Source organism: Aotus nancymaae, unplaced genomic scaffold (assembly GCF_030222135.1).
Source record: "Aotus nancymaae isolate 86718 unplaced genomic scaffold, 86718_ANA_hifiasm-v0.15.2.pri h1tg000006l, whole genome shotgun sequence".
Classification (NCBI taxonomy): domain Eukaryota; kingdom Metazoa; phylum Chordata; class Mammalia; order Primates; family Aotidae; genus Aotus; species Aotus nancymaae.
Window position 1 is genome coordinate 14,311,955 of NW_026988417.1, and position 22,371 is coordinate 14,334,325.

Genomic DNA, 22,371 nt, shown 5'->3' on the forward strand with positions numbered 1-22,371 from the left:
TTATATGTAATAACAAACTTGATGGCTTTCCCCCATTTTAGAGAGCTGTAAATCCTCAAAAACCAAACTAGTACCAGAGCACTAAGAAATCTTGTTTTTGTTCAAACTCTAGCCCAGAGGCATCAGCTAGCTTTTAAAAGTATGCTCTTTCTCATCCTTACTAACTGGCAGTGTTAACGGATGATTGAGCTAAAGTTTATGCCTGTATTTTCTTCCTATTTCAAGATTTGTTGTCGGATCTGCAAATGATTTCAATCAAATACAACTGTACTTGGAAAAAAATTCATCCATTTTTAAGACTTTACATTCCTTAGTTGCAGAATGTTTTTTTTCCCCTGCAAAATACATTTTAAAAAAATGTAATGTGAAAATAACCATTTATATTTTAAATTCTGAGCTCAGGTTATTTTCTAGACATTGTAATTTAGAATAATAAAAGTACTTCTCCAGTTTTACATTTTGCCTGATTGTTAAAAATGATTTTGAGATTATTAAGGTGATTCTATTCACTGACCAAGTTCTGAACCATGTATGTTTTTTAAAAAGTACTTTTTCCTTATTGTAAATGCAACATAAAACTTAGTTCATTAGACAGGATATCAGAGACAAAGATTATACATGAAATACAGTCCCCCGGAGCAATGCTGCTCTCTTTCTCCAGTATTTATTTTGATGTATATAAATTTGAGACACTGAACAGAAGAATTCAAATTTAATAGAGAATGAAGGCTTATAAAAATGTACACTCTGCCTACATCAGTAAGTGTATGCTAATTTATAACATCAAATATTGAATCTTAGTCTATTTGTAAACCAAAATCAAGTAAAGCCTGAATCCACTTTCTATTGTTTTGGGGTAAGAGTCTATATTCTAGGATTCATTTAGTAGTTTCACTTCTCTAAGTATCAAGTAAAACAGTTAAAATTACCAAACAGGTTCATCTCATCAGGTAGTATGGATCAATGACTCTGTTATTCTTTATCTAGACCTTCAAATACTTTATGTAAAATGTTTCTATACGAAAGGAAATACACAGGATTAGTTCCTCCTCTAATGCTTCTAAAGAGCTCTACCATGGAAAGCTCTCGTCCTTCCATTTTGCAAGTCTCAACAAGTCTGCTGCTGAGTCAGAACCTTCCTTTTTCCCTGATGTAAGAAATGTTTCTCTCTTGAAAATTCATAAAGCTTAAGAAATATTTAGAGTCTCCCTGGGGGGAAGGGGCGGGGACCCTGGAATGAATGTGGTGGGGAGGAGTCCCACGCTGCAGCCCTGATGATGGCACATGAAACGCTTTTAAGAAACGGAGCCGGCCCGGGGTTACCATGGGAGCTCGCCGCGGAACCCGTTCCACGCATCAGAGTGTGTAAATAACCACGCGGAGCGTGTTTGTTCCTCCTTACCCAAATGAAAATGCCTGGAATACAGCCGGGACTCCGAGGCTTCATGTTTACCCTACAGAAAACACCCTCGGCGGCTATAGGATGTCGGTGACAGCACCCCCTCCAGCGCCTAAAACACAGAAACAAACCTAGAGGGCGCTTCCTAGGGCGACGAGGAGGCCCTAAGTCGGGGACTCTGGGTCTAGAGGTGCGGAGCGACGTGCTCCGCGGACTTCAAGCAGGCAGAGCCCAGACGCGAGTTCGCCACAAGACCCCTCCTGACCCCGGGCTGGGCCGGGCTCCCGCGTTGCGCTGGGGGTCTCGGGCGCCTATTTCTATGCGAGTTCGCACAGTGCAGGCGCCCAGGCCTCAGTTTCCCCTGCGGGCCAGCCCCGCCCTGGGAACCCCGAGTGGTGAGGCTGGGCTTCTCCGACCGAGGGCGGAACGGAGGTGACAAGAAGGAGGCGGCACCGCGAGCGGCGGAGACGCGTGCGACCCGGGCAGGCTCTGCGCGGATCCCGCGCCAGGGAGGGGCCGTTGCCCAGGAACCGTCCCTTTCTCCCGCGCGCGCCCGCCCTAGTCCGCGCGCCCGTCCAGTGCTCCAGTCGATCCCCGCCACAACTGGCCTTTCCATTTCCCCCAACGCAGAGAGACCCAAGGAGACGTGCCGCTCGCTCCCGCCCTCCCGAGAGCGCGAGCGCGCCCCCGGCTGCGTCTGCATATTAATGAGGGGCGGGGCGACGGGGGCGCGGTGGCCTCACGCCCGCGCGTGCCAGGACGCATCACGGGGGCGGCGCGATTGTGAGGTGGTGCTGACGCACGTTCCGGGGTTCTTAAGCCGCCAGGGCGGTGGCGGCGGCGGTGGCGGCAGCGCCCGAGCCGGTCTCGAGAGGCGGCGGCTGTGATCGCCGCGAGGGGTGGTGGGGCCGAAGTCGGTGTCCACTGGCTCAGTCACGGTGTCCCTCTCTCACTGACTCCCTCTCCTTCCACCACGGCCACGCAGCCCAAGAGCCGGCGGCTTCCTAGGTGGGGCAGGGGACGAAGTGCGTCTCCGCCCGCTGCCGCCAGCCTGATAAATGAGGGATTTCGGGTTTGGGGTGCTGCAGACCGCCCCGCTCCGAAGCAGCAGCCCCAGGCCCTTGTTAGCGGAGAGGTGTACAGTCCCTACGCCGCGGGGTCCGCCAACTCGCTGTCCTCCGCCACGCCCTTCGGCCCGCTGTCGCCGCCACCGTTGCCTGTCACCGGCTTCTTAGAGACCGCCTCCCCCTTCTCCATCCCCCTCGGCGGCGGCGCGGGCAGCCCGGCCGCCGCCGCTTCCTCTTCCTCCCCGTTCCTGGCGCATCAGCAGACCATGCAGGATGAGCTGCTGCTGGGGCTGACACAGCAGCCGGCGCGGCCGCTTTCGGGGGCGGCGGCCGCGGAGAAACTCCCCAACCACCACCCCGGCGGCGGCACGATCGCGGGTGTGACCCACCTCCTCCCCTCCCAGGACTTCAAACCGAGTCTGCACCACCCCTCCTCCTCCTCCGCCTCCTCCTGCTGCTGCTGCCGCACCTCCTCCCCGCAGGACTTCAGTAAGCGGCAGCAGCAGCAGCTGAGCAGCCAGAAGAGGAAAGAGTTCAGCCCTCCCCACCTTCCCCACCCTCCGGACTCGAAGCTGCCGCCGCCTCCGCCGCTCCACTGTCCGGGCCGGTTCAGCCCGCCGCCGCCGGCCGGCCATCTCCTCCAGCCCGCGCAGCTCGCCCAGCGCCAGCAGCAACAGCAGCCGCAGCAGTTCAGCCTCCCGCATCCGCAGCACCTCCCGTCGCAGGACTTCGCCCAGCGGCAGCGTCCGGCCGACCTGCCCCCGCTCCCACAGCTCCCGCCCTCGTCGCCCACAGCCCCGCGGCGCCGCCACGGAGGCGCGGGCAGCCCTCGAAAGACCCCAACCGCGGGCGAGGGCAGCGCCGCCGAGTCCCCCAATGCGGGCTTGGCCCCCTCGACGCCGCCGGTGAACCCCGCACCGGGCTCCATGGAGTCCCCCAACCACCCTCTGCTCAACAGTCCTAGTAACCTCTTGCCCGGCGGGGCGCTCGGCGCGGGCGCCTTCAGCAGTCTGCAGAGCCCGGACCTTCCACACCCGGGCGGCGGCGGCGGCGGCGGCGGCAGCGGCGGCGGGGGCGGGGGGCCCCCAGGAGGCGGAGGGGGAGGCGGCTCCGCGTCGCCGCCGCCGCTGCCCGGCTTCAGCACCCCTTGGTCGGTGCAGACGGCGTCGCCGCCACCCCAGCCCCAGCAGCCGCCGGCGCCCCAGCCGCCGCCACCACCCCAGCAGCCACCCCAGCCGCAGCCACAGCCGCCCGGCTCGTCGGCCACCACCCCGAACGGCGGCGGCGGCGGCGGCGGCGGCTCGCTCAGCGCCATGCCGCCGCCCAGCCCCGACTCTGAGAACGGCTTCTACCCCGGGCTGCCGTCGTCCATGAACCCGGCTTTCTTCCCGAGCTTCTCGCCGGTCTCGCCGCATGGCTGCGCGGGGCTCAGCGTGCCGGCGAGCGGCGGCAGCGGCGGCGGCGGCGGCTTCGGCGGCCCCTTCTCGGCGACCGCCGTGCCCCCGCCGCCGCCGCCCGCCATGAATTTACCTCAGCAGCAGCCCCCGCCGCCTCCGGCGCCGCAGCAGCCGCAGAGCCGGAGGTCGCCCGTCAGCCCGCAGCTCCAGCAGCAGCACCAGGCGGCGGCCGCCGCCTTCCTGCAGCAGAGGAACTCCTATAACCACCACCAGGTACGGCGGGCGGCAGGCAGCCTGGCCGCGCCATGGGGCCAGGAGACCGCGGGTGGGGGACGAAGGGGGCGGCGGGGAGGCCAGGGACCCGACCTTAGCTCGGAGAGAAGCCGCGAGGGGAGCCACTCGCCCAAGTTAGAGTGGGACTGACAGGGCTGACAACCCTGACAGGGCTGACAACCGTGACAGGACGCGGAACCCCAGCCTCCGGCAGGGCAGGAGGGCAGTGGCCACCGTGGGCTGCAGGGACCTGGGAGACGAGGTCGCTCTGGGAGCCGCCGCTGGCCCGGCGCCCCCTCGAACGTCCCGGCGCGGCGGTGGGGGTTGGGGCAGGGGCTGAATAGCGTCGGGGCGGCGGGCGGCGGGCGGCCGGGCGCGGCGACTCTTCCCGGCCCTCCTAGCGGGCGCACCCAGGGCTCCGCCGGTTGCCCCGGGCCTGGAGGGCCGCCGTCCCGGAACGCCGACTCGGGGAGGCGCTGCGAGGACCGGGGGCGGGCCGGGGGCCTCGGGAGAGCGGCCGTGGGAAGTGAACTTGGGCAGGAGAAATATAATTGCGGGAGATGGTGCGTGCAGGGGAGCCCTTGATTCTGCCCCGCCGTCCAATGAGGGAAGGCTGAAAGGCATTTTTTTCTTTGGAGTTTGTTTCATTCTTAATTGGCCGGCGGGATCTCGCCGTGAAGCCACATCCCGCCCGGGGGTCCTTCGAGCCGCTCCCAAAGCTCCGCCCACGGTCAACCTGCCGGCAGCGCCGCACCCTGGGCCGCCAGCGAGTCGGGAGGGAGCGGCCGGCCACGTTCCTCGCCGGACCTGGTTCTCGCGGGGCCGCGTCCTCGGCTGTCACAGAACTGGGACAGAGAAACTGTTAGTGACGGCTCTGGTTCAAACTGAGATACCCCATGATTGTCCTAGTTTGTGTGCTTTTCAATGTTGGGGTCATGTTTTGTGGGTTTTAGGACAAAACTAAACTTGGAACTGGGATTAGTGTATCTCCTCCTAGACTTTCGGTACATTCTTTGGTGGCCTTAACCTTCAATAAGGGAATATGTGGGCCGTGTGTATTTTAAGTAGTTAATATTATGAAATAACACTGGGCAGAGTATTTATCTGGATCTTTTCTGGTTGAAGATTTCTTTTTTTGTTGTTCCCTCAATACAATATTTGGGTGACCGGTGGGTTGGTGAGTTGACGTTGAAAGAATGTCTTGTTAGTTTTTAATCTTGTTAGCATTTGTTGCAGTGTTCATTCTGTTTAAGGCCATTTTCCATTTTTGTGATTAAGGATTGACAGAGAAGCAAAGTTTGACCTTAACCCCATAACTTTTTCAGTTGACCAAAGTTTTCAAGGATTACTCTTTTCAAAGTGAATACTATCTGAAGTAACCTAAGTGAAAGTTAACAGTTTATCTAAATAACCCAAAGTGACAGTTAACAGTTTTTGTTGAATCACTAATTTCTTTCTTACAAAAGAGAATGTGGCCTATAAGGTTTGAAGATAGGGATTTTGAAAGAACTTTCCACTTTTACATGATTTTTATAATCCTCAGCAACTGTCTTTTGTGTCTCAAGGTCTTCATTTTGTTAACTGGAAACTTGTCCACAGAAAATTATCTATAGGTAATTTCGTATTCTTAAAGTTGTGATACAAAGCACTGGAATAACATATACCATGATCCGTATTTAACTGTAATCTCCTTTTGGACAAAAAATATGTCTAGCCATGGAGTGTGACAGGTCACACAGCTTTCATATGGAATTTTAGATCACTGGAAGACAACTTTGAGCATTAATTCATTTGATAAGGAACGTAAGGCCCTCTAGAATGAAGTGATTTGTCCATGGCTCCCTACTTATGCTTTGGGACTCTGTGGAGGGGGAAGGAGTAATATATACTCATGATTATGTTAGCATTTAAAAGTTTTTAAACATTGGTGCTATAGATCAGGATTTTCTCTTTTAATTGTCTTATAAAAGGTTCAATTTTAAGAGAACCATATTTATTTTTAGTAACTGTATGGCTGATACTTCCTTCGCTACATCTTAACACCAAAGTATTAAAGTATAAACGTATTGCCAGTAGAATTACCAGCAATGAGTACTTTTTTTTAAAAAAAAAATACCAAAAACCCAAAACTACAATTACAACCTTTCGGTGGAATTTCCATTCTTTAATGACTTAACTTTTCTTGCCCCAGGTTTTAGATTAGGATGTAATTTACTTTTGAAAATGAATCAACTTGATGGAGACTTGTATCAAGATCTCTACTGAAATAAAACATATAGTTGGCAGTATACCTCAGTGGATCCACCTATGGGCAACATCAGATAATTGCTTCACAGTTCATGGATAATTAAGTGAAATAAAAACAAAAACACTTTAAAACAAACTATACTAAAACTGGAATAAAATGCCTTATCAGTTAAATAAACAATGTAGAAAAATGACATAGTTTCTATGCTGTTCTTATTCTAAAAGGCGTTTTTAATTTGTGCAATTGAGTAAATTACCACTTTTGTAGTAGTGCAACTTGTTTTGGAAACATGAAGTCTAAATATTTCACTTGGATGAATAGGATATTTTAATTAACAAAGACCATATTTTTAGTTGTGTGCCTAGCATAATATGGTTGCTTTTAGATCACCGTGTAGATTATATCTTTAAGATTCAAAATTAATTTCAATTTATTTTTTCTTCATGTTTATCATGTATACAGTTATTTTTGAAGGAAAAAAGTACATGGTTCTGTTTTCGTAACTGTCATAAAATATCATGATATTTATAGTAGACAAGAAGATGAAAACCTTACCAGCATCAAATATGATTTCATGGAAAAAGATCTCAAGACTATTAACTTGTATAAGCTAGGAAAGATGTATTCTTTTGTCTTTATATATTTCATTATATAAATTCTTAGGTCTGAAATTTGAATTTGAATTGTAAACTCTTTAAATGCTGTAATTTAAATAGATATATTTTCCCCAGCCTCTTCTGAAACAATCTCCCTGGAGCAACCATCAGAGCAGTGGCTGGGGCACTGGAAGTATGTCCTGGGGAGCAATGCATGGCAGAGATCACCGTAGAACCGGAAACATGGGAATTCCAGGAACTATGAATCAGATATCTCCATTGAAGAAACCGTTTTCTGGTAATGTCATTGCACCACCGAAATTTACTCGCTCAACTCCATCACTGACTCCAAAATCTTGGATTGAAGATAATGTTTTCAGAACAGACAACAATAGTAATACACTCTTACCCTTACAGGTAAGAATGGTATGTAAATAACATTATCTCTCATGTTAATCTTTCAAAATAGGTAGTTGGGTGGTGGTGGTAGTAGTATGGTAAAATTAACATTCTTTCAAATAAAGTTCTAATTTTTAGGCATGTAATTTAATTAACAAAGGTTGAGATATCTATACTGAGAAAATTGAGAGTGTAAAAAAATTCTCTAAACACTTAATGGAAAATAAGCTTAGTAAAACATAGAAAACCTTGTTGTATTTATTAAATACATGTTGAAGCTTTCAATTGGCAGCTCTTTAAGAATGCTTTACTTTATAAACTATAATGGGCCACCAAAGTTTGTTTCTCCTATAACATAGCTAAGCTAAAATGTTCTGTAATTGTAACTATTCTTAGATTTGACTATGATCGGCTGTATATATATTAGGATATACTTAGTACAGCTATGATTGTGGCAAAATAATATTAGGGCTTTTCACATCTAATTTAAATTTATTTTCACTAATTCACATATTATATTTCCTAAATGTGGCCTAATAGTTATGATGATTAGACTGTTTTTTTTTTCAGGCTTTTTATTATTTTGTTGAAGTTTCCTTATGGCTATTGCAAGTGAGGTTTTTGTTTGGTTTTGTTTTTCTTAAACTGTTAATGGATGGAATGAGGATTTACGATAGAGCTTTATTTTTTATTTTCTTTCTTTCTTTGGGTGGGTTTGGGGAAGACAACTGCTCATTTCTGATGAAAACTTCTATGCTATTGAAGGTGAGATCTAGTTTGCAGTTGCCAGCTTGGGGCTCAGATTCACTCCAAGATAGTTGGTGCACTGCAGCCGGAACATCCAGAATAGACCAGGTAGGCTGCACAGTGTATACTTTTTAGGATTTCGGTTAGGAGTTTAGTATTTATATTATGAGTAGGATTTATTATTTACTTTCTTATTATACTTATGATAGCATATGTTAGAGGACACTGAAGCAATTTATTTTTTAAGGATCACCAGATTTGAACTATTTAATATAAGAATTTTTTATTTTCAAATTTAAGAGTAATGAATAATCCTTTTATATTTCTAAAACATAATTTTTTTTTTTTTTTGGAAAAAGGGATTATATAAATAAGAGCACCTGACTTTAAACATCAGTCAAACTAAACAGATTGTATTTCTTTTCAAAATTATATGCAATTAGGTACAAAATCATGTTTACTTTTAACATCCAGCTTTATATTTAATCAGTGTTTCATAGAACTTTTCAGTAAATTTTTGTCATGAATTCTACATTTGTTTTGAGATATATTTCTAAAAAAGATTTGTCTTGGTTCAGTTTTTCACCTTTATTAAAAAAATGTATAGCCTAGTGTTCTTAATTTTGTTACTGCTTTTATACCTAGACTTTTTCCAAATAATCAGTTTCCTAGGGAGAAAGTTTTACTCAAAAAACTGGGAGTTAGTCTTAGTCAAATTACATTCACACCTTTGTTGGTCACAAAATACTATCTTTCTGCAAACTGAATGTATACTAGGTACCAGTTGGTTACACGTACCTGGTACCAGGATTATTACAGGGTATAGAAAACTCAGTCCTTATATATGAAGGTTCTTTCTTACAGAGCTCAAGTTTGAATGAGTATAGACTTAACATTCTGTGTGTTATAGGAATGGGGCTATAATATTCTAAGTCTCTTCCTTGGTTAATTTATCAGCATGAGATGATTTTACAAGTAAGGTTATAAACAGATTAATAATACATTTGTAGGTAGCATTCTAATCTAGAAGATTAGCACTAATTTTGATAATCAACCACTAGCAATTGTTTTAGCCAAGTCCTACCTATTTTCTAAAGTAGTCCTGTCAGCGTCTTCACCTAGAAATGGTAGTTACTGCATGTAATTTGCAATGTACGGTCTTGTTAATATAAGTTAGCTATTTTCTTCTACTCTCTTCTCTTCTATAGTCTAGTTAAGCCTTATTAGTGACGTTTTTATGATAGCATTTTTGTATTGTTCAAATTCAATACATGAATGCCTAGGAGATGGTGTGTTTAGGAGAAGAAAATTAATATAATTATTTTGAAATTGGCAGGAGAAATGTTTTCAGATAGAAAAGGACATAATTATTCTGTTTGTGCAGGAAGAAGTGATAGGATGGATACATATATATGAGAAATAAGTATCCATGGAAAATAATACAAATTAGCTGGCATAAAGGGTCCATGAGGCAGGGACAGATGTTGAGAAACCAGGTTATTGAGTTGATTTCAATTGGTGGAATGCTAGAGAGGAGACAGGGGTGATAATGAAAGGGAAGCTTTTAAACCAGCCTCTGGGGCTGCCACCATTGGGGCTGCCCTCCCACTTAGACTTTGGTCAAAGCTACCCTGCTTTTACCTGTTTCATAACCTAAGATTTTAGGGAAATTTATTTTCGGGAAAAGGATTTTGGTGCTTAAAGATAAACTTCTCTGGTAAACTGCTGAGATACTGGCATTCCCTTTGGACTCTTGAGCCAGAGGTGTGATGTGATGAAGTAGAAGACAGTGATGGTGGGGCGGGGGGAAGATAATGGAAAGTAAATGGAACTGGAAGGAAAGAAGGCCTGAAACTTGGATCTTCTTCCTCTTCCTCATAATCTTTATGACATTGAATGACATAGTTTATGGGCTTTCATATCTCTGGGTTATAGCTTCCTTATCTATCAGAGGAGGACCTTGAACTAGGTCATTTAAGGCCTTTCAGCCAGCTTTTACACTTTCTCTGATCTCTTTTGGCCATTTCTTTTCCTCCCTGCTCCCCCACCCCCTAGCCTCTATTTTTAGAATATAAGCCTCTTGATTTCTTTGAGCAAAGGGTCTAAGGCATTAGTTAAGGCAGTGGAGGTAGTATATGACATTTCAACTGGACTTGAAAGCAATGTCATTGTCTCCTTTAAGTACCGTGAGGATACTTATACATAATTTGTTCTGTGTTTCTGTCTTTCTATAAAGGTTGAGGTATTTGAAGTTGATGCTTTTAAAAATACAGCAGCAGCTACAAAATGAAATTGTTATCTTAAAATGTTGGGTAGTTTCTCATTCTTTGGCAAAATTAAATGATAGAAATACTTAGTCACTTAAATACTTGTGGAGATTATTTTAATTTTTGACCTTTTGTCATATACAATGTAATTCTAGTACATTTTTGTTAACAAGTACATTATTTTAAAACATTTAACTTTTTATTTCCTTTAGTCTCAAACTGATTAGGGCCTAGAATATAATACAAAATTATGGAACTGAAGTCTTAATTCTTATAGTTGGATACTGAGGGTTAACCTATATCAAGAGCTGAATATGTAATTGAATTCAATGAATAGGAAAGAACTAGTTTTGTAGGTTGATTTTTATTTTTGTTATATGAAAAATTTTGTGGGTTGGAATTTTATTTTAAATTAGCTTTTATTAAAAATAGAAAACCCTCAAATTTAAAACTTCTTAAAAGAAATGTAAATTATAAACATTTCTGACTTTAAAATGAGTATTATATATCTGTATGAATTTCTCTTTGTTTCCTTCTCTTTCTTTCTCTCTCTCTCTCTCTCTTCCTTTCCTTTCTTTTCCTTTTCCTTTTCTTTCTTGTTTCACTCTCGCTCAGGCTGGAGTGCAGTGGCATTATCTTTGCTCACAGCAACCTCCACCTCATGGGTTGAAGCGATTCTTGTGCCTCAGCCTCCCCAGTAACTGTGATTACAGGCATACACCACCATGCCTGGCTAATTTTTGTTTTAGTAGTAGAGACAGGGTTTCGCCATGTTGGCCAGGCTGGTCTCAGAACTCCTGTCCTCACATGAGCCACCTGACATGGCCTCCAACGTGCTGGGAATACAGGCTTGAGCTACTACTCTGGCCTAACATATCTCCATGAATTTCTTTAGAGCTATTAATTATTTTACTTTAAAATGTCATTAGCTAGTTACCCTTGCAAGAATCATACTCAAAAGTGTGAATTCTAAATTATATTAAAATGGAATCTGCAGCCAGATCCAGCAACATACACTACTTGGGAGACTGAGGCAGGAAGATTGCCTGAGCCCAGGAGTTGAGTCCAACCTGGGTAACATAACAAGACACCACTCCCTCCTCCCAAAAAAATAGGAGTTTTCAGTTTGATGTTAAGTTACAGTATATTTATTCAAAACGTAAGAGTAAATACCCTTTAACTGAGGTTATTATTACTAACAAGTTTACATATGACATATTAGCTCACTGTAAACAAAGTAATGTCTTGCAACTGTAATTGAGTGTGTGAAGTATATACATGCATGTCAGCCTGCCTTTCAACTGGGGAATTATCAGTATATCAACTCTAGTTCTACTTGCAGTGCTTTAGCATGTCAGGTAATAAACTACCTTGAATTAATTAAAGATACTTTTCACTAATCTTTAATAGGCTATTGTGATAATGTGGTAAATGGTAATTTAGAGATCTGTCTCAGAAAAATATTATTGGAGTCTTTACTCACCTTACACATAAAAAAACAGTATATAGATGCATACCAAGTCCAATTTGTTTATCTGATAAAGCATTTCTTAAATAGTGATTCATAAACCAGATGAACTTCAGGGACATTCAAAGTCATCAAACTGTTACATGGCCATTGAAAATGAAAAAGAATGGACTCTTTTATACAGCTTAAGTAATGGATGCTTTCTTTTGGTTTCCTATTCTGTGTTCAGTTCTTTAATTGTTCTTGCCCTTCTGTTTTCTTTAATTCTTGTGAGTACTAAAATAGCTTTGGCCTTTTAAAGCATTTGATTTTTTTTTTTTCCCGAGTATGACTAACACCCTGTGTTGAGGTTCAAACTTAATAGAGAAAATTCAAGAAATATATCTGCATTCATTCTGTATGCGTTTTAATTACCCTTGAGATATATGGATAAAAAATACTATTCTTTATCTTAGAGAAGGTAAGAGTTGAGTTGGATGAATAAGGGTTATCTATGTGGAACAACTAGAGAAAGAGAAGAGCGCTTATGAGATTGAGTACTACGTTATGCAGTAAAGCAGAGTAGCACGTCATCTGCTGCTAGTTGAATATGGGGCAATAACATTGTGTAACAGGAATGTATGATCAATATTTACTTAAAATTAAAGACAATATTAGCACTACATTGCTTTATTTTAAAGTAAAAGTTAGAGAACTAAACACAAACATTACAAGTACAGTAAAAGCTGATCTTCCTAGTTAAGCATAATAATACATGTTCAAGCATCTGCTATATCATTAAATATAAGAATATAGGGGTTTTCTATAATCTTATTTTTCTTTGGAAGAGTACCTTATTTTCAAGAGGAAAAGTTTCTAATTGACCATTTCTTTTTAAATAAAAACAGTTTTTAATATATCCCAGCAAAAAAATATTTCTTCAAAAAGTTCTCTTGTAATGAAGTTTGAGTTCCCTTTGTCATACTATTTCTAATATTATCCATTAATCTCCTTAGTTATTTTTCAGTGTTTATCATCTTTTCTTAGGTCATCTTTTTTCAAGATTAAGATTACTTTGTTTTTTTTTCTGTCTTTTTCAACTTTCTAAGCTTTTACTGACACTAACATAGTGTTTGTGGCAAATGTCTGGGTTTAAGAAAAACCATGAAATAAATTTTATAATAAAAGAGGTTATACCTTTTTCAAAAATGTTTTCTTATTTTATTCTGTCAGTTATTGTGAGATTCTATAATCTCAGTTTCTGAAAGCCCATTTAGTTGATTCTTTGCCAATTAGTTTTTATATTTTCGAATAGATTTCATGCACACCTTTCCTCATAGTCTTATTTTTGTGAAATATCTTGGTGTTTTCAAATAACCTTGTAGTAATAAATGTAAATTACATTGCTATGATTTTCCATATTTATTAATGATAATTAGTACTGGGGTGTTCATGGTCACTTGAAAATCGCCTTAGTTCTTCTATTTAGTTTTTAAACTGATGGCAGTTTGTATGAACACAATTTTTCCTAATATCTTCATTTCAGAAGAATGCATGAGTTTTTGTTTTATAACCAGATTTGTTTCTATTTTTTCAGAAGTCATATTTTAATTCCCACAATTTATTTAATATAATTATCTATATCTTTTTCATGTAAGTCTATAGGTTTCATTAAATTTAAAAAGCAGTTTTGAGATGTCATGTGCTTTTTGGTTGCCCAAGGCTGTTTTATGTTTGTTGCTTTAAAAATCACATGGGATGCAGCTGATGCTTTACAAAGTATAACCAAGCTAATTGTTTTAAAATAGCTGTGCTGTTTTCTTTCCTAGAGTAGGAGTTTAGGATCAGATATTTAATAGAAAAAGGAAAATAAGAGACCTTATAAGTAGGCGTCTCACTGATTCAGTTAGATATAGATCTTCAGACTGAAGTTATTAATACATGCAGCCTTTTTGAATAACACCTCTCAGAATTGATTATATAGTGGTCACTGATATTTATAGCTAAAGGATTTTTCTCTTTCATACTTTAAATATTGTCCATGACCCATGCAATAGTTCTACTATGCTCCAGAGCAAGATCACACCTCAAGGGTACTTTCCTCCAACACCTCCAGAAAAAGGAAGTTACTTGGGAAATATTGTTCGGGTGATTTAATAGTTACCATTAATTAAGGTCATTGGTTGACTGGACATAGGCTGATTCTGTTCAGAATCATCAACCTAAAAATATAACCATGAAGTGTAATATATTCCCTTTGTGAGGATTTAGGGTAAGTAGGATAATGAAGTATTTTAAAGTATTTACAATATACTCTTAGAACCTTCATGACATGGCATATCTTCAGAGGGATTTTTTGCTTTGGTATATGAACATTAATTTTTATCATTACAGCTTACATTTTATAATTCTATTTTAAATACATCTTTGAACTTTCAGTATAATAGTACTTAATCTTCCATTGGGTGGTTGGAAATTCAGGTTCATAGCAAGGCACATTAATCTGGTGCTTGTCTCAGTTTAGTCAGTTAACATTTGACTACCTATTCCCTTGAGGATTCTGAGAAAGTTTTATAGACCTTTACAATTACTGTTTAAAAGTGCAGTCTTTCTCCTCACAGAACTCAATTTTTTTTTTTACATTTTTATAAAGTTTTTATGGTAAAGATAAAGGAGTATTCATTCGACAAACATTTGAGAACTAGCTGTATTCTGTAATTAGATAGTCCCTATCCTTAATCAACTTAGAAGTTTAGTGGGATAGACAGGAAAATCAACAAATTAGTTATGAACACGGTATAGTGGAAGCACAGAGAAAATGGAAATATTTGGATAGATTCCTAAAATAAGTATGTCATTTTGCCCATGGGCCATCCTCTTCTCTGTTTCAGCTTTATTAATATTTCATTTATTTTACAGTATTTTGAGTCTATTTTTTTCTGTAATTTTTAACGAGACTTCAGGCATCATCTAGCCTGACATGATTATTTTTAGAAGTTGGAACCAGAGTCTAGAGAGATTTAATGACTTCAGAGGAAGAAACTAATTGTTTCGTAAAAAGTGTGATATCCAGGCCAGCAGAATCAGTGTCACCTGGGAACCTGTTAGAAATACAGATTCTCAGGTGCCACTCCAGACCTACTGAATTTGATGTGTTTCATTTGATGTGTTTAACCAGCCTTCCAGATGATTCTGAAGCATGCTCAAGTTTAGAAACCACTGTTAGAGTTCATTAATTCTTTGTGCCTCCATCACTAATCAAGGTCACTGTTCTAGTGAGCAGCTGTTATTGATGTATGTGTTTTACCTCAGGGGCCTTTCAGTAAAAATCAATAAAAAGTACTGATAGAGTTAATTGGTGGTAAAGCTGGAATAAGAGCCTCCAGTCTAGCATTCTTTCCGTCATTCAGTGTTACTTTTTACCCTTTTAAACTCCTTGACAGCAACTTACTTAGTCTACAGTACTGATTCTGAACCCCTAGCTTTAAAAAGGTTACAACCTAAAGGCTACAACCCTAATTTCAGCATCAAAATAGAGTAAATAAATGAACATATTTTTAGGAAAGTTTCTTAGGTTTTTCTTCAGCTTTCTGAAGAACTGATTCTGAATCTTCTCTGAATTGTGGACTTCAGTGGAAAACTGATGAACACTATAAATCTTTTCTTCAGGAAAAAAACAAAATTACATATACACCAGTCCCCCCTTATCCACGAGGGATACATTCTAAGACAAGCAGTGGATGCCTGAAACTGCAAACAGTGCCTTTATATGCTGTTTTTTTCCGATGCAAACATATATATGACAAAGTTTAAATCACAAATTATGCACAGAAAGTGATTAACAACAATAACTAATAAAATAGGACAATTATAAAATGTAATGTAATAAAAGTTATGTAAATGTGGCATATCTCTCTCTCTCAGAATATCGTATTGTACTATCCTACAGATAACTGAAATCGTGGAAAGCAAAATGGTGAAAAGGGGGACTACTCTACACCCATGTACTGTATATTATATATAATCTCAGAGACTTCTGGTCTCTATTGAAGCTCATGGACCCAGGTTAATAAGTGCCTTATTTTGATTTCTATTAGGACTTTTATTTCCACTTAATTTTCAGATTCTTCCTTTTCCATTTTCTGTGGCAATCATTTTTTGAGAGTTTAAAATGGCATATCCTGCCTCCCCCACATATACGTAAGCTTGCACATGTGTGTACACACATACTTCACTGTGTGGGTATTTTGGGGAGACTTCTAGATTATTTGGAGGGCATGGGCCAGAGCTTCCTCTAGTAGTTCCTCACTTATCTTTTTCCAGGTACATTGAGTATGTGTTGAACAGAATACAGTAAAAATTCATGGACATTAAAGAGTCAGATTCTTTCAGATAAGCAAGTGGAGGGATTGAACATTCAGCAAACAAGGATCTGACAACACAAGACTTTGGAGACTTGGTGAAGTAGCAACTTAATGAGATTACTGTGCTTTTACTCTTCTCTCTTCCATCTGCCTATTTTTCAGGGGAGTTGGTGAGGGTTAAAATGCAGAGACAAATATGGAAGCACTTTAGAGAGTAAGATATGAATATGAATATTCTAGGTATTAGTCTATGTTCTGGGATTAGTGTCTTATGCTTTTGATTTTTACCATATAAGATGTTTATGCACTCATGTTGAAATTCAGACTATGTCAGATAACAAAATGTTTGATAGATGTTTAAAGTATGGTGCAATTATGGAACTAAAATATTTTCTCTCAAATATTTATTTTCCACATGCCAGTGTCTGTCTTCCTAAATATGTGAGAAAAAGAGAAAAATTTAGAAATTAACCAAAAAATGCTTTCTGTGTGTATATTTTAGGAAACTTTATAGAGAAAGATTACCATAGAAATTATTTTACTGTATTGCATTAGTATTGCCAGTAAAATTAGATTATTTTTGATAAAAGATTTAAGAGATAAATGTACTGAAAATAATGTCCTCCAATGCAAGAAACATTGTAGCTCATGAGATCTTTAGTTATTGGTATTTTGTGGGATACTGATTAATTAGTAATATGTTCATCAGATGTCCTATTTTATGTAGGAGAACTTAGACAGTATTTTTATAATCAGTTTTTGGAAAAAATGCATAGATTATAATGTCTTTTTTTATCTTCTCTTTCAGGATCGAAATAGAATGTATGACAGTTTGAATATGCACTCTTTGGAAAATTCGCTTATCGATATTATGAGAGCAGAACATGATCCTCTTAAGGGTAGGTGACTTTTTAAAAAAGATGTATGTTTATATTGTATACCAATTTGTTTATCTTACTAGTTTTTATATGAAAGCGAACCTTAAGTAGCACCTATATCCACTATAAAATTCTATTAAACATTTATTAATGACAATCTTTTGTTTTTATGAAATTTCATACTTTTTCTTTTGTTACTTAATGTGAACTCACCTCCGTTGACTTACAATTTAAGGAAAATTTACTATTTAGAGACATGTTTCAGTTCACTGGAGAATGAAGAATGAATCTAAAAGTATATACTAGTCAGTTTTCTAGAATTCTTTCAAGTACAAAAATATTAAAAATATTTCTTGGGATACTCGTATTCACAATTTGCAGTGATTCCAGCCTAGAATTATCCCTAGTTAACCTCCTTTCTCATTTTTTCTTCTACTGTCATAGGGTTTTGAAAGGAGAATATTTTATAGTAGCTTCTCTGAGGTGAAAAAGAGCCCTTCAGAGAAGTTGAGACAAATTAGGAAGAAGAATTGGCCCACTTATCCTACAGTAGCAGTCTTCACTAATTATTTATCGTATTTAAAGAAATGCATTAATGTAGTCGTTTTTGGCTGTACTATTCTGTTTATAAAATGAAGAAAAGTAATTATTATATATTTATGCAGTATAACTCATTGTCATTTATATGAATGGTGAAAATCTACCAAATTGTCAATTTGAGTCATGACAGATACTATTTATTGCTGCATAAAAAATTATCTGAAAACTTAGCAGCTTAAAACAGCAATAAATATTTATTACCTTACACAGTTTCTGTGAGTCAGAAATTCAGGAGCAGTTTAACTATTTGATTCTGGCTTTAAGTCTCTCATGGAATCAAAATCATGGATTACTTTGTAAACTTTCTCCATTTTTAATCCTATAAAGCCAAGTTAGAATTCTCTTACAAGATTTGGCCTAAAAACCCTAAACTTCCATATTGACAGGGAGGTGATGATGTGGGGCTAAGGTGATAATACTGACCACATATCTAACTATTTTATTCTGTTTATGGATTTTGTAAAAAGAATTCCTTGTCTTTTCAATTCCTTAATTTTAAGGAGCTTGAGAAGCTAAGCAGATATTAGTGATTGTTGATTATGTGTGCTAATAGTAATTCCTCATACAAACTTAAAGTTATATGTCAAGTTTTTGGGCATGTTTGTTTGGGTTTCATTTTTTTGCTTCTAACCAAAATTCAGCTTAGTTTTAGTATCTTTGTCTAGGCTCTTGTTCTTTTTCACTGTTATGCTGACAGTTTCAATGGTTTGTCTTAGATCCACCATTTAGAATAGAAGCCAGCAGCTTATGATTAAGAAATTTCCCATTTATCCTCTTGACTTCTTAAGAAAGAAAACTCTTAGAAACTCTAATATAAGATAAAGTCAAGATTATTAACTGTTACCAGTGGATAATAAAAGTTTTTCATTGTTGTTTCTCCCAGTCTTTTTTTTCAAAAGGCTTTTTAAACGTGTTAGACAAAATGTTCATTGTGACACTGTTACCTCAGTTTTTCTTTTTGCTAGCCTGGGTTATAGTAAAAGTGAAGGGAAACCTAAAAAGAGGACATCGAAAAGGAAATGTAAGCAGTATAAGAAGAAGGGGAATTACATATATATGTAGGTATATATGTTTTTAAATCTCAAGTGAATTCAACATTTTTAAGTTAGAAAAATTATCTTTGGCTGTTAGAAGGGGAAAACCATGCCCACTAACTACCTTTAGGAAGCATTGTGGTGACAAGTCTCTCCATATTTCCACAAAACATGTGGGGAATATTTTATTTTCTCGACATGTTTTATGACAGGGAATTTTTTTAAAAGAGAAAAAAATTGAGAAATTTTCTCTGAATAATATAAAAAAAATAAGACTGATATTTTTACAAAGCACCATCATATTCCTATTTAAAATTATCTTGGTACTAAGTGCTGCCACTTTCAGTTTTTTTTTTTCCTTCCTTTTCTTATTAATAGAAACTTAGCTGCCTTCTGGGATATCATATTGTATATTTTCTTCGTCTCCATACTCTGATTATTGTAACTTTTTCTTTGGTCTGGACCTCAGTAGAATCTGCTAAAACAAGGTAGTAGCAAGTGGAATAAATTATCCAGGGTTTAACATCTGAATTTGTTTTCCTTCTTTCCATTTCTGTTCTTAAGGGCAGTATTTCGCCCTCTGTTTCAACTCTTCTATCTTACCTTCTCATCCCTTTTAGGAAATCCTGTCCTCTATTTAATTAAAAAAAATTATTTTCCCCTAAAAAACAAAATGGATATTATTTTATTCTTTTCAAATGCTGTTTTACAAACCAGCCATTTGTTTTGTCTTTCTTGTGGGATCTGATGAAAAAGGAAAAGGGAGTTGGAGGGGAAAGTTTTAAAATGAAGTGTTTCTCTTTATATTAATGGTGAAAATAGGAAACTGAGCTTGAGTGAGGAGAGATACTAGTTATCTCTGTATAATTATCCCTGAATTTAGCAGATCAAAACAGTAAACATCATCTCACACAATTTCTGTGGGTTTGAATTTGGGAGCAGTTCAGTTGCTTATTTCTGGCTGAGGATATCTCAGGAAGTAGCAGTCAGCATACTGGCTGAGGCTGCAGTCATCTGAAGGCATGACTGGAACTGGAGGATCTTTTTCTAAGATGGTACACTCACATGGCTGGCTGTTGGCAGAAGAACTCCGTTTGTTGCCTCATGGACCTCTCTACAGGGCTGTAAAACTTTTCTTACAACATGGTTGCTTATATGCCCCAAAGTGATAAAAGCTCAAAACGAATATCCCAGTGTCTTCTATGTCCTAGCCTTAGAAGTCTCATACCATCATTTCCACAACGTTCTGTTAACTACATAGATCAGCTCTGCTCAATTTTGGCCAGGTCTGCTACTCAAGAGATGTGAGTACTAGAGGCTGGCTACCACAGAGGTAAAAGGCAGAGTGGTAAATTTGTATTCAATTCTACCCTTAGTCTAAAGGAAAAGAAAAATTAGTCAAGGTGAGACTGTCAGTTGGAAGAAAGCAGTCAAGCAGATCTCTAGAATGCTAAGTGGCAGGTTCCTGACCTAACTGAGAACTGAGTGATTGTGCTAACAGAAGCACCCTCTCATCCCTGTTTCTGCCCAAAACACTTAACTGCAGTTTATTTGCATTTTCCTACTCTCCAGTGGTTTGTCAAGACAGTAGGGAACCTCCATTGTTTAATGTTAATATTTTCATGGTCTGGCATAGCAGGTGGGAAGGGTCTAGTCTTGTTAGAGTTGTACAGCTATGAAATGATGGCTACCCGCGATGGAATACCGAATGCACTTTACTCAGTTAAGTGTGTCTGCTTTTACACAGGTTTCCTAGATACTGACTGCACATTGTCTGAGGCAGACATGGTCTCTGCCCTCATTGTATAGCCTACTGGGGAAAGGGAGATACCTTACACAAATACAGTATACATATACCTGCTGTGTGTTAGAAATACTGTGGAGGAAGATTATGAGGTGTTTAGAGAGATTATAAATGAAAGTACCTAATTTAGATGTACAGTAAAGGAAGCTGAGACCTGAAGCCTGAGCAGCACAATGATGGAAAAATATTGGGAGACTGTGTCACCTAGACAAAAGAACCAGCATGTGTAAAAGCATGGAAGAGATTGTCACATTTGAGGAACTGAAAGGAGGCTAGTCCTGGCATAGCTTGTTTAGGGCTGCCTGATGCTGACTGGGTGTAACAGGGCTCAGTTAACACTGTCGAGAATGTGCTGTCTTTTGCTATGGATCATGAACAGAGTGACACACTGTTAGATGCTTTCTTTAGTATGAATGACACTGACCCGTCTGCTTTATTTATTCTGTGGTGGTTTCTCTCCATTAACATCCTGTTTTCTGATGACTGTCTTGATTCTTGGAAAATAATTTGCCTTTCAAGGAAGAACAATCATGGATTCTTTAAATGGCTAAGGTAAATCATGCTTTGCCAAATACTGTTTTGTAGTTTTCCAGTTTTAGATTTATATACCTATTTTAAATAATTTGCTGTTTTTAAATGTATGTGTGGGTCAGTTCATTCCCCTTTAAACAAAAGAACAAGACAGTGATTATTGTTAAAGTCTTTTCCTTCCCTGCCCCCTACAATTTGTAAAAAGGCTTACTGTGTGAATATTTTTGCCAGAAATTACTTGTATCATTCCCCAAAGAATAGGTACAAACAAAAGTACTTAATTTTAGCTCATGAAAGTTGATTTGAAAAACTCTAGAAGAAATGCAGTTTATGTAATGGTTTTTGGGAAGATGTGTCAGTGATCATAATGCCTTTACCAATGTTTTATGAGCAATTAAAGAGAATTCAGGAAAAGGAATTTAGAATGTGATTTTACACTAACAAATGTCTAGAAGTGGATACCTTTAAAACTTTAATTTACTACGTTTTTGTATATCTAGTGTCATTTTTATTACCTGATTGCTACACTCCTGTTTTTTAAGACTCCTGAAGTAAGAAGCTCTGTTTATTGTAGGGCATATAAGCACTAAGAAAATAAGGAATTATTCTTGTAAGGTGCTGACTGATTATGATAGTACCAAATTAAATTCTACTTTTCCCTCTCTCTGTCTTCAGCTGACCTTAATATAAGATTACAATACCAAGTTACAAAATGACTTGTATAAATTTCTAAGTCTCCATTGTGAGAACTTACATTTAGAATTTAGGAACTGTTGAGCCAGACAGAGGTTCTCAGACTCTGGGAGTGTGTGGTCATGTGGGTTTCAAGACCCATTCCTAGAGGTGGTAAAGTTCATGTGGTGTCCAAAACACACCTAGAGAAACTAGTATAAAGGAGCAGTGGTAAAGAGATCTTTAAAAAGCTATGAATGTTTAATGGCATTTTAAAAAATAAAGTCCAAAATAAAACAAATACCAATAATATACTTGCCAAAGCAGGTATGTCATCTGCTCTTACAGGATTCCTCCTTATTTCCCCTGACAGAGAAAGGAATGCATTTCTCAAAACCAAATTTACTTTTTCTTCAGCCACAGGTGTTTCCTGAAGTCAAAAGTTTTACAATTGCCAATAACGAAGATAAAAGAGTATGGAATAAAATCACATATGTTAGAATATATCTTTAAAAAGGTAGAGGGATGCTGTGTATGCTTTCAGTTTTAAATGAAATGTTTCCATTTATTTTAAAGGGGAGTAAGTGGAATTGACATATTCTTTCTCCTTTATTGATTTTTCTTTTCTTTGTTCGATAGACCCCTTGC

At 39.7% G+C, this 22,371-nt stretch overlaps 1 protein-coding gene across 8 annotated transcripts in view; it reads left to right on the plus strand.

Annotated features, from left to right (window-relative positions):
* Positions 1-2,273: 2,273 nt before the first annotated feature.
* Positions 2,274-22,371, plus strand: part of CPEB2 (cytoplasmic polyadenylation element binding protein 2) — a 65,889-nt gene continuing 45,791 nt past the window's right edge. For 2 of the 8 annotated variants that reach the window (XM_021668214.2, XM_064365732.1), the window contains exons 1-4: positions 2,274-4,136; positions 7,116-7,397; positions 8,145-8,234; positions 17,013-17,103. In XM_021668214.2, the coding sequence (XP_021523889.2) occupies positions 2,733-4,136; positions 7,116-7,397; positions 8,145-8,234; positions 17,013-17,103 (1,867 nt within the window). In that variant the 5' untranslated portion in view covers positions 2,274-2,732. Of the gene's footprint in view, positions 4,137-5,184; positions 5,750-7,115; positions 7,407-8,144; positions 8,235-15,389; positions 16,300-17,012; positions 17,104-22,371 lie in introns of those variants that run through there. The other 6 variants (XM_064365734.1, XM_064365738.1, XM_064365735.1 and 3 more) reach the window with 4 other exon arrangements.